Source organism: Benincasa hispida, chromosome 6, assembly GCF_027475165.1.
Source record: "Benincasa hispida cultivar pf3 chromosome 6, pf3_genome.v1.1, whole genome shotgun sequence".
Classification (NCBI taxonomy): Eukaryota; Viridiplantae; Streptophyta; class Magnoliopsida; order Cucurbitales; family Cucurbitaceae; genus Benincasa; species Benincasa hispida.
Genome location: NC_143483.1, coordinates 40041464 through 40054545, shown reverse-complemented (window position 1 = coordinate 40054545; position 13082 = coordinate 40041464). Strand labels below are relative to the sequence as shown.

The window sequence follows — 13082 nt, the reverse complement described above, 5'->3', positions numbered from 1 at the left end:
TCATATTCTAAAGCACAAAACTGTTTGTTCATATAGATGTTTATAAACTACAGAACCCTATGAGATTTAGGGTATCAACCCCAATAAGAACATCCTAGATCTGAGCATTTCTTCCGATTGGAGAAGAAAGAAGACAGAAGAGATGAGGGAGAAGAAAGGGAGATGTTGCAAATAGTGAAGAGGTACAATTCGTGGGTTTGGCAACAGTGTTTCACTAGGGTTTACTTTCAACATAATTTTAGAGCTCCAACTAAAAATAGTTGGAGTCTCAAACATGAAGTGGGATATTATAGCTCACCCCATCCTACTTTACTCTTGGCCCAAACAACCCCTAAATGATATAAATTGAACTCTCAAATGTATACCATTATTATAATTTCTATAATTATATAAGTTGGAGAGTCTAATTTTAAGATTTATAAAAGTATGAGAGATCAATTTTTACGATTAAAAATTTGAGACTATAATTGTAACTACGATCGTACTTTATCTTTAGTCTTTGCACTTTGAGATATTTTTGCAATTTGAAAAAAGGGGGAATTTCTCCCATATTTGTTCCTGCAAAAAGAAAAACCCCAAAAGGAGAGATTCTTGGACAACAAACCATTGATTTCTCAATACAATTCACATTCTCACATCAAACTTTCCCCTCTCACCTCTCTCCTCTCACTTCTCACTCTCTTCATTAGAAATGGGTCAAGGCACTCCCGGCGGACTCAACCGGCAGGGCGGTCTTCCCGGCGACCGTAAACAAGATGACCCCAACAAGAAGGACAAGAAATTCGAGCCCGCGGCACCTCCGTCGCGCGTCGGCCGCAAACAGCGCAAGCAGAAGGGTCCTGACGCCGCCGCCCGCCTCCCGACGGTCACTCCCCACACCAAGTGCAAGCTCCGCCTTCTGAAGCTCGAGCGAGTCAAGGACTATTTGCTTATGGAGGAGGAGTTTGTTACCAATCAGGAGCGGTTGAAGCCTCAGGAGGAGAAGAATGAAGAAGATAGATCTAAGGTCGACGACCTTCGTGGGTCGCCGATGAGCGTTGGGAATCTGGAGGAGCTGATTGATGAGAATCATGCGATTGTGTCATCGTCCGTCGGTCCGGAGTACTATGTTGGGATCTTGTCGTTTGTTGATAAAGACCAGCTCGAGCCTGGATGTGCCATTCTTATGCACAACAAGGTAGGTTTTGTTGTAGTTGTTAATTTTGCAATATTTCGTTTCGGTAATTGGAAATTGCTGAAGAATTGGATAGACCTGCATTTTTTCGATGGATTGTTGCGATTTGTCTGTTTACTTTTCGCTACTCTTCGATTCTAGGTTATTAGGCTGTTGAATTTCTCTAAGTGGACAATCTCAGGTCAGGGTTGGTTCGCTTTGGGAAATATTGAACGAAAAATGAACCCTAGGTTAGGTTTTATGATGACACCGAGTTGGGTAAAATTGGCCTTTGTCTATGGTGAAGTGCAATATTGCATCCTGTTGAACATTGCTTTTCCGTGTTGTGTAATGTGGATGGTTTTTTTTTTTTTTTTTTTTTTTTCCACTTTACTCAGGTCCTTTCTGTTGTTGGGCTTCTTCAAGATGAGGTCGACCCCATGGTATCTGTTATGAAGGTTGAGAAAGCTCCATTGGAATCTTATGCTGATATTGGTGGTTTAGATGCTCAGATCCAGGAGATTAAAGAAGCTGTAGAACTTCCTCTTACTCATCCTGAATTATATGAAGACATTGGAATTAAACCCCCCAAAGGAGTTATACTTTATGGGGAGCCAGGGACAGGGAAAACATTGCTCGCAAAGGTATCCATTAACTTAGCCACACACACAAAATTGTGTTACTCTGGAAATTAGGATGATTATTGATTTAGCAACTGTGTAATACTTATTCCAACTCTCATGCTAGTGAAATGGTTATTAGAAGTGTTATATTTGCTCGGCATTGATTAATGAAAACATTGCTTGCAAAGGTATCCATTAGAATAGCCACACACACCCAAAATTGTGTTGCTCTGGAAATTAGGATGATTATTGATTTAGCAACTGTGTTATATTTATTCCAACTCTCATGCTAGTGAAATGGTCGTTAGAAGTTTTATATTTGTTCGGCATTGATTAATGAGTGAATTCTTTATTTTTTGAATATGCAGTAAAGTCTTTTCAACATAGGTTGTTCTTGACTTAGACTGTGTTATTAACTTGATTGTGTTCAGGCCGTGGCAAACTCCACTTCAGCCACTTTCTTGCGTGTAGTTGGAAGTGAATTGATCCAGAAGTACTTGGGAGATGGACCTAAATTGGTCAGGGAGCTTTTTAGAGTTGCAGATGATCTTTCCCCATCAATTGTTTTCATCGATGAAATTGATGCAGTTGGTACAAAGAGGTGTTCATTCTAGTGAAAATTATTGTGAAATTTTTTCTATCTTGTATTGTGTGTAAGCAGCATTCCTTATTGCATTGCACGTATTACTTGTTGGCCAGGTACGATGCTCATTCTGGTGGTGAGCGTGAGATTCAGAGGACCATGCTTGAATTACTTAACCAGTTGGATGGGTTTGACTCAAGAGGAGATGTTAAAGTAATTCTTGCTACAAATCGAATTGAAAGCCTTGATCCTGCCCTTTTACGACCTGGAAGAATAGATAGAAAAATTGAATTTCCCCTTCCAGATATAAAAACAAGACGACGCATTTTTCAGGTACTTTGAATATCTTTTTGCATGGAGAACCCCAAAACCCTTGCTTGCATGCGTCTTTGATTGCAATTGGCTTTTTATTTATTTATTTATTTATTTTTTCCTAATTATGTAATTTTATTAACTCTGCTGCTCATAAAATATAGATTCATACATCAAGGATGACACTAGCTGACGATGTTAACTTAGAAGAGTTTGTAATGACCAAAGACGAATTTTCTGGGGCTGATATCAAAGCAATTTGTACGGAAGCTGGCTTGCTTGCTCTAAGAGAACGTAGAATGAAGGTAAATACTATCGTACATAGCAACTTCATATAAACTTGTACAAGAAATTTGTTCTCTACTTATAAACATAGTGCATTTTAGCTGGTGATAAAGTTGATAATATCTGAAGATTGGTAGAAAACATTGAGGGCTTTCAGTTGTATATATATTAAAATGCTTGATAATATGCTTTCATGATCGATGTTTCCCAACTAACTTGCTTTGTACTTCAGGTTACTCATGCAGACTTTAAGAAAGCAAAAGAGAAGGTTATGTTCAAAAAGAAAGAGGGTGTTCCAGAAGGACTTTACATGTAATGGAGTCGGGACACTGATGCAAAAAATGTACACATTTCTATTGCTTGGTCTTGTTTCATAATTTTTCCCCCATTTAATGTCGAACACTGGCGATCTAGCCCCCGGTTACCTGGTTGTGACATTCCTTTTAGATTTAATGCTTTATACACGACAATTCGTTCGAGATGAATCAGGTGTGACTTTCTTTTTATTAAAAGAATGGGCCCTTTGCATTTATAACTTGAGATCTGTAATGCAGCTTTGAGAGAAGTACAACCAACAGCATGGAAGGTAGTATCATCCACAAAGTTGATATATTTTTCTGTGTATTGCAACTTTAATGATGGAGATTGGAGATTGGAGATTGATTGTTGGTAGGTTAGTTATCTTCTTTTAATATCCTTCATTTTAGAAGAAACAAATTTATTGAGGAATGAAATTACAGTGTTAGGGAGAGGAGAAATCCAGTCCCAAAGCAAAGAGCAGCAGAAAATTGTTTATGTTGCAAAGAGGCAGTGGGAGAGATTTATGTTAAGAGAGTGAGCCTTTAAGGATAAACAAAGTTAGTGGGGCTTCTTGTGATGTAAAATTCTAGGGTTGGGTTTGAATATTTGTAGGGAATATAGATGTCTTACATTCTTTAATTGCGGTCTTGTTTTAGTTAAAGAGAGATCTTCCGAGGGAAACTCGAATAGTTGTGTACTTGTTTCATGTGAGCTTGGGCAAGATGCATCACTATTTTAATCTTATAGATAGATAAAATATTAATGATGAATGTCTGTAAGATTAATAATACGTTGTTTTTACTTCCAAATTAAGTTATGGATGTTCTCATTATATATCTTTATATGGGAGTTTATAAATGGTCTATTTGTTTTTTGATGTTATCTATAAAAGATATCGACTAATCTTTAATATATATAGATGTTTTAATCTTGGATTATATTGATTGTTAGTTCTATTTAGTGCTTTGAAAACATTCCTTTTTTTTTTTTTTTTTTTTAAATAAATGATGTAGCTTTGTGAGGGACATATTGATGTAGGTATGTAATGTAGTTACACAGACCTATATGTCCTTAGTGTTGACATGGATATTTATGGTTTTAGTTTTATCATTTGCCCGTCTTAGCTTAAAATTATTGACCGTAGAATTAGAATAACCACAATGGTCAAAATGGTCTTTTTCTTAAAAAATTATTAATTTCTTTTAAGGATTCATAATAGGTAGTACATAACTAAGATAATGATTCTATTATTATTAGAGTTTAATAATAAAGGGTTAGGAGGGGATGTGTAAGCCATGGTAGTCGTTTAGAAATTAGGGAAATTTTTTGGTCTTCATTAGGTTGTTAAAAATAAGTTTAAAAAGATCCTCGAATAACTTCCTACTATTATTTTCAATGATTATATTATATTTTAGATTAGAAGAACACTTTTTAAAAATCACATTCTCTAAAATTATTTTTTTTCTAATTTAAAATATCATATGATTATTTTTTAAAAAAATCATACAAAAATACTTTAAGGGTCTTTTATACTTATTTTTATAAATTTGGGGACTAAAGGTATATTTTGAAAACTCAAGAACCAACCTATTTTTTATAAATTTGGGACTAAAAAAGTACATTTTTAAAACTCAGGATCAAAATATACATATTCTTCAAAACTTAGAGACTAAAAAGGTAAATGTTCCTAAAAATTAATATCTTTTGACTTTCCTTAGTAACTAAATGAGTAAAGATTTGAAGGTTATCTTGTAAGATTAGTTGAGTAATTAAATTTTGTGAATATGTACTTGTGCGTCATTGGTATATGTTATACACCTGAATTTAGTAATTCAAAGGGGATGGCTTGGTAGCCATCCTGTTTGTGAAAAGGAAAAAATGGCAACAAGGACAGTGATATTTCAATACAAAAGAGAAGCACTTCAAATGAGACTATCTAATGAATTGTGAGAGAAGCTTTATGAAAAAGCAACATTTGAGCAATTTCTCCAACTTTGTATTTTGGGATGCTCCACTTAGTGATGTTTTTAGCTCCCATTTTGGTACATATGCAACAACCATCCTTAAATTTCTTCTAAACACAAAGGAGTGATGACCAATTATTTACATGACTTCCTTTGAAGCACATATCATTTTCTTTCAACTTCTTAACTTCTTGGTTGTGAACCTGTGGTTGAATGTAGTGAAATGTTTAAATTTTGATTACTATCCTTATTAGGTAACCAGTTTAGTCCTGCACACAAAGTTGTAATCTATAAACAGTATCAATATCATAACTGTGGAAATGTTTCCTTATTTCACTTCTATGCCATCCAGCCATCTTAGAAAGGTAAAGCTAGAAGTTGCTGAAGCAAAGCAAGCCAGAGCTTGACCAAAAAAAGAAAAGAAAAGAAAAGAAAAGAAACAAATGAAATAACAAGATGGTAATGTTTGTGATTTGGTACCGAGCAAGCCAGCTAAGATAGAGCTTGTGCCATTATCGAGCGATGAGACAACTGTTGCTCATAAAGCTCTCGGAAAATATGGTATTTAGCATCATGGTATACCTTCACCTTTGGGTCTGTAGACGGATAAATCACCTGCCAATATTGAAGCAAACCTTTAATGGTTGACTCTAGTCCGTTTAGTGCAATATTGAATGGTCTCTGTTCAAGAGGATACAACTAATTTCCTTGCTTATTCTGTTACTGAGAAAATAAACTAAGCTGAACGAGATTATGAGAAAACAGGAAAAGAACAATTTGATGCATACTTGACCAGCAGCATTCAGGGCTTTCATGGCTTCTTGTAGAGTAGAATACTTCCTAGCAGCCACGGCTCCAAGAATCGCTGCACCTAAGAGTACGGACTCGCTTTCCCGAGGTAAAATAATAGGACAACCTGCTCTTGATCACCAGAATTGGCAGGGTGTAAGATCTAAATGCCATCCAATATCCTTCTACACTAGGGTTTAATTTGTACTAAATATTTCTATATGGATACTTTTAGCCTCTCAGTAAATAGAAGAAAATCTACGAAAAATATCATAACAATAGAGAGATGAAACGCAACCAATAATATCGGCGTGCTCTTGAATGAACAATAAATTCTTTGCAAGGCCTCCACATGCAAGTAAAGTGTTAATCTGTTGGAGGAGAAGAAACAAAAGTAAGGAGATACTTGAAGTAAACTATAAAGAGTCAAAATTACATTTGAGGAGAAGGCATAGTGCTGAGATAAATACATAACTTGTGCCCAAGAACCACTTCAACTACACACAAAACATATGCATAAGGATATTCTACAAATACAAGCAAAACCATCTAGGGAGTGAGGTTTAGGATTGGGTTGTGTTCAATGCTTCAAGTTGGATAGGTCTTTCTAATGAGTTTTGTAATTATCCTTTCTTTTTTATTTCAGCCCATCAGAAAGTGCTAGCATTCAGTGGGTAAAGGAATGAAATAACTGTGGCATTAAAGTGAAAAAAGATAAGGATCTTTCTAACATAACACGAGATCACCACCACAAAGTTACGTGAAAGATACATGAGCAGAAGTAGAAAACTACACAATCTAAAAGGCCATTCGAATTAAACAAAATTAAAGGAAGTCAGATGGAAGAAGAGTATCTACACACACGCAATTAAATACCTAGTCATAATAAATAATATAACACTTTTTAAAAATTTTATTTTTATGAAAATAATTTTCTTTGAGAAAAAATGAAAGAAAATAAGGGCATAAAAAAGAAATCAGCTCATAAAAGGAAGTAACATCCACTATGCAAAATAATACCTACATAATAGTTATAAAAAGTTTTCAAAATTGAAGCCCAGGAAGAGACATGAAAACGAACGAGAGACTAGATAACTAATATAACATTGGCAGGTATCCAATCCCATTTGTCTAGGGAAAGGAAAAAAGAACAGATCAGTTCACCATACCTTATGACCATGGGAATTGCAGTGCTCCACAATATGGCGTGTACCATATGCAATAGCCTGTACGGTGGCAAGGTACAAAATCGAAAGCTGTTGCTCACTTGTGTCGAGTGTTAAGCCATAGATCACTCCTTTTGCTTTTGGATCCGAAATAGGAGACCTAATCCATGATGCAATCAAGTTCATTGATAATCTCTAGAAGGGAAAGGAAGAAAAAGAACTCCCGGAAGAAAGACTCGGCAAAATGTCTGTCATCCATTCACCTATTTCCATGAAAATCAGGAAGTATATGTATATCTTCAGTCAAAGCAGCAAGAAATGGCCTCTTCAGATCAACCACCAAATTCTCCAACAACTTGTTCAAAATATCAAACACAGAGACATCTGAAAGATTAAAATTTAAAAAGAAAAAACAAAAGAGAAGATGGATAATTCCAGATTAGACACAATCATTTAACTTTTAAGTATACCCTATTTTAACCACAGTAGATGGAATTAATATTAAAATAAAATAACAAAAAAGTCATACTTTTCGAAGCAGCACGATTTGCAAGACTAGGAGAGGCAACATGATTTTGAATTATGTGATCAAGTAGAGCACCGGTAGCACTCTGACCACCTTCAGTGAGCCAATACTCAGGTACCATTGCTGACATTATTTTTAAAAAAATCATATATCATATACGATTTTCATTGAAAAGATAACAATCACATGATCACAAGAAAAAGAAAATGTTATAGCACAAACAAGAGTTGGGATTAGAAAAAAACTACTGCAATAAAACTGTTCCCTCTTTCCTGGGGAAAAGAAATAGATGTTTAATATAATAAATTTAAACTCAGCAACAGTGACTGGAAAATAACAAATTGTTGTTTTGGTATCAGTAATAATTGGCACAGAACATATCCATGCAAATTTTGATGGTACAAGCATTTTGATTATCCCATTTAGAACATAGTCCACATGCCCCTTTCCTCCTCACCATGCTACTATTTGAAATGAAAAACTTGACAACAAAAATGTTGGAATTAATTTAACCCATACCTGACCAAAACGGTCCCCATACACCGGGAATAAAGAGCTTATCCCTTGAGACAGCCATATGGCAGGTAGATGTTCCACAAACCAGTGCCATACGATGCAATATCATCTCCTTATCGAACTCTAGAACAGTTATTTTCAATACGAAAGAATGAGATATAATAAGGAAAAAAGATGAAAATAGATAGGATAAGCCACAACCTTTAGGTTCAGAATCTTGCACAGGTATACTTTCCAACACCCCAACTCCACCTGCATGAGCATCAATCAGTGAAATACCAACAGGGATCCCAGCAACCAAACCCAGTTCCTGATAAGCACAGAGAAAAAATAATTTAATGAAATAAAAAATGACTTTGAAGATGAAAATTTTGTATCAACAGTTTAACACCCCAGAGCAAATTCTACTTTCCCCACATTATCAGATATACGTGGATGTTTGCAAAATTGAAAATTTCAGAATTCTAACCAAGTCAAAATTTTGAGTAAAATATTTCTTACCTTTGCAGCTACTGGAGTCAGACCAGAACCCAAGGGGTGGCCGGGGAATGCTACACTTCTTCCTAATGACATTATACATTGTTAACTCTGTAAAATCGACAACTGAGTTGCAACAAATAAACCAGTTCTACGGTATTGGTACGATAAACAAAAAGTATAGAGTAATTGAGTACAATCCCATACACATATGCATTGATGAGAAACTTCCTTTGCAATCAAAAGGTAAATTATAAGAGAGAAACTTGCATTTCTTCTTAAAGGAAATAATGTACAGAGAGTGTTCGATACAAGAAATAAATCAAGAAAAAAAGAAGTTTAAGTTTTTCCTAATGGAGACTATTGAGCAGAGAGGGAAAAATAGTTCAAGCAATGTAAAAGATAGTTCTGCACTCGGAACACATCAGTGCTAGAAATTCAAGTATTTCATCAATCAAATCACTCAACCAAAATATATTTATAAGTAATTCATACAGACCTATTTTTGCATGGTGACCATCAATAAGATCCCTTAATCCAATTTCCTCCCAGAAATCATCATCCCATCCACAAGCCTCCATATTTCGGGAATCCTTTTCATTGTACTGTGACATGTGTGCATGGCCAAGATAGGTCCATTTGCACACAGTGGTGCAAAGACTGCGTGTATCATCACCTGTGGCCCTAGAACATGCAGATAACGACTTGAAGGTATGAAAGATATCGAAAATTAAGATTAAACAAAAGCAAGAGGTTTGGCTATTTCTTTACCTATATGACAACCAATCACTCAAGTCCATCCACCTGAACACCATCGACCATGTATCTGGTAAATTTTCTTTCACCCAAAGAAGCTGCAAAAATAATCTGTATCATAGCATATTCCATGACTGTGAATCTGTAAAAAAAGGCATATCATGCACTTCATCTCAATAGTCAAAGACCAGATGATAAAACAGGAAAGTAGAAAGTGGAAACGGAAGAGAAAAAAAAAGAGCAGAAAGTGACTGAATCTATAATAAAAGGTGCATCATGCACGTCCTCTCAATTATCAAACACAAGCATACAAAACAGAAAAGTGAAACCGTGAGAATTGAGCTCAAAGAAAAGTTACTATGATATAAAAGCATTCATTACACTCACGGAAGATCTAACTAATACAATCGTATAAAGTTTGTTGTATGAAAGAAGTCAAAGGCATTCAATGATGAAGATAGATTTGTTTATGGAAAAGACAACAATGAAGATAGATCATGAGAATAAATGTTTTATTTTAGCAAAATTTTATCGTTACTTTCCATTTTCATTTTCTAACTTCAATAATTATACAGCCTAAGGGTGTGTTTGGCCAAGGAGGTGGGAAGTAGGAGTTGTGAACTCCACTCCTTGTTTGGCCCAAGGAGTTTGTGGGTCCCAGTGTCTCACTACTGAAAAAACACAATTTTATACCTTATCAACTCTTTATACAGTGGGACCCAGAAGTTCACAACTCCTTAGACTTCATAACTCTTTGGAGCTCACTATTCCACTCCTGGCCCCAAACACCCCCTAAGTAATTACCACAAATGGGGGGCATTTTTGTAAAACTCAAGGAGCATAAATTTCAGAAATACTTTTTCACTAAATAAATGAAAAATGGTTCCGTTTTAGAAGCAAATATGTATAGCACAAAAATAACAATGGGATCAAATATCAATTTGGATACCTTCGGAGGCTGCATCTCAGGGGAAAGTGATCCACCACAGTATTGTAGTACTGGTGAATTGAAAGAATTGATCCTTTCAGCCTGCTCTACAGCTCTATGATCCATCCACACTATTACATTTCTTCTTGAATCACCACTCCAAGATACTGTAACTGGTGAACCATCAGCATCAACTGCAACTGCAGACAAACCATTTCAAATGAAAATTTGTAAAGGCTGCCATCAAATGCCAATTAAAGGAGGAACTTTTATCTTGTGAGTCAGTCTTTAATAGAGCAAGATAAAATAACCGACTAACATACAGACCAAGAGAGCAGGTGGCAGCAAATCCAAGACCCTTCACTTCCTCCCCCGCGACGTTCGCCTTGGAGCATGCTGATTTCACTGCAGCACAGACTGCATGCCAGATATCTGTCGAGGATTGCTGGTTTGAAATAGAAAATTCATAAATAATCATGCAAGCCCAACATACTTTTGGGTGGGCAGTTATATTATCAACTGTTTTTGTTCTTGTTCTGTGGGCAGAAGCAAGCTACCATAACATTTTGAAACTTATAATACAACTCTAGGATTTCTACAAAGTTGTTACTGACTTTTTGACAATGGCTGGACAGGTTGAGTAACATGATTGCCATATGGGTTCATGTTGGCTACATATAATGCAATTTTTATTTCTGATCTGCCTAGTACCAATTGAGAGCAACTCAGTATGAACATTACCTCGATACAATTTCCATCTTTCCAAATTTGTATTGGGCTGCTAGAAGAACCCAAAAGCTTCCCAGTCTCATCAAAAATTCCTAAAACATAAGTCCATAACAATAAATTTTAACAGTCAAAGAGGGAAATCTGAGGAACCAGAACTTGGACAGGAAGATTAACAAAACATGGACTTCAGTTTTTATTGTTCATTGAAAACAATACATAAAGCATTCTAGGCGCTTAATTCTTCCACAAACTAATCCCAAAATCTACTTTCTATCCAAATTCCCTAATCCTCTCTATGTGTAATATGCTCTCTTCCCCCTCAACTTGGCTAGCAAACAATCAACTACCTAGCTCATATGCCTACTACCTAACAACCCTAGAAACTAACTACTAGTTAATCATAAGCTGTCAAAACAAGCCAACAATGTCTTTTCAAGTACTTTTCAATGGTTGAGAAGCATCCAATTGAGTCCCCAACCAAGCAAACAATGGAGCCCAAAACTAACTTCTCTACATACAACACTCTCTCCCACCATAACTTGGCTAACAAAGTTCCAACCAACAACTAGTGGTGGATTTAGTATGGGCCCAGTGGGCTTGAGCACTCCTCAACTTTATACTTTATATATATATATATATAAAACTAGCATAGTATCAAAACCGCTAGTTAGCCTAGTGGTAAATTTGCCTTTTAGCCCCCTCTACACTTAGGTTCAAGCCACACTCATTAAATTTATTTTTACTAAACTATATAAAGCCCCCCGTCAACAAAATTTCAGGATCCGCCATTGTCAACAACACCTTTGGCTGCTAACCTAAGAAGCACACTTACGGATATGACACGACACGGACAAAATGACACGTCATTTTCTAAAAAAAGTAGGGCATGGGCACGGCAATGCACATTTATCAAAATACAATCTTTTAAAAAGATACTTATCATTTTTGTATAAGTAGAAAATTTAAAGTCAATAGGTGAATCAGTTATATGCTTAAAAAAGGAGTCTGAGGCATTTCACTCTCAAATTTGAATCAAACTCAAGTCTTTGATACATGTTTAACAAACAGTTGAATCTATATTGGCTTTGTACAGCTAGTATCAAACATATTCATTGTTCCATCGAGTGTCTGATACGTATCAAACAAATATTGGACATATCAGTCACAAACACATTAGCCAAACTAAAGTGGTTGTGCCTCTTAGATCACCTATATAAGTGTAAAACTCTCTCCCACTGTCCAACACCCTTAACAATTCTTAGTACATAGAACCAATATAGACAATCAATTGATCCTTTAAGTGCAAAAACGCATACAGTACAACACAGACAGACTTTCAATGCACCCAATTCAGACCCAGAAACGCAATTAAATCAAATGAAAACAATATCGATTGGTAAGCCAAACAAAGAGAAGCAAGGAAATGGTGAAACCTGCGCGAGCGCTGCCGGTGCCAACGTCGACGCCGAGGAAGACCGGTCGAAAGGGAATGACGGGGTCGGTTACAGAAGCCATTCCGACGACGGAGGAAGGGAGGCGAGTAGGAAGCGATTGGAAACGATGCTGCTGACCAAGCAATGGAGCAGTCTCGGACCAAGAATTTCTCTTGGCGGACATTTTTGCTTTAACTCGTGGATTTGTCGTATGTATAATCTGGATTTTTGTGTGTTTATCTGCTAATCATTTATGATGAATCAATCCTGTTCATGTTAATTAGGGCATTAATTATGTTTGTGATTCATTGTTCTAATTCATCAAATCCAAACGATAGGGCTAAAGTTGGTTATGAACTTAGGGAAAATTTGTGCGGATGACCCAATTTTTGGGTCTAAAATGTCAAATGACCCATTTTTCAAAAATAATGTCAATTGATCATTTACTTACATCATCACGATATGAGATTACAAAAATGCCCCTCTAGTCTATATGATACTCATGTGCTCAAACTCAACGTTTGTCCCACTCCACTCAAAAT

At 36.0% G+C, this 13082-nt stretch overlaps 2 protein-coding genes across 2 annotated transcripts; one reads left to right on the top strand and one right to left on the bottom strand.

Annotated features, from left to right (window-relative positions):
- Positions 1-494: 494 nt before the first annotated feature.
- LOC120080287 (26S proteasome regulatory subunit 4 homolog B) lies at positions 495-3441 on the top strand. Its single transcript, XM_039034915.2, has 6 exons — positions 495-1177; positions 1552-1797; positions 2208-2377; positions 2476-2692; positions 2836-2976; positions 3189-3441. Exons 1-6 carry the CDS (start codon positions 692-694, stop codon positions 3270-3272), a joined length of 1344 nt encoding a protein of 447 aa, XP_038890843.1. The 5' UTR covers positions 495-691; the 3' UTR covers positions 3273-3441.
- A 2063-nt stretch (positions 3442-5504) lies between these two features.
- On the bottom strand, positions 5505-12863 carry LOC120079338 (FGGY family of carbohydrate kinase). The gene is made up of 15 exons (XM_039033500.2): positions 12541-12863; positions 11120-11199; positions 10706-10823; positions 10400-10578; positions 9466-9548; positions 9194-9378; positions 8719-8780; positions 8419-8527; positions 8221-8340; positions 7705-7824; positions 7439-7559; positions 7179-7335; positions 6308-6380; positions 6009-6136; positions 5505-5835 (listed from the first exon to the last, which is right to left on the bottom strand). Exons 1-15 carry the CDS (start codon positions 12722-12724, stop codon positions 5713-5715), a joined length of 1842 nt encoding a protein of 613 aa, XP_038889428.1. The 5' UTR covers positions 12725-12863; the 3' UTR covers positions 5505-5712.
- Between the last annotated feature and the right edge of the window lie 219 nt (positions 12864-13082).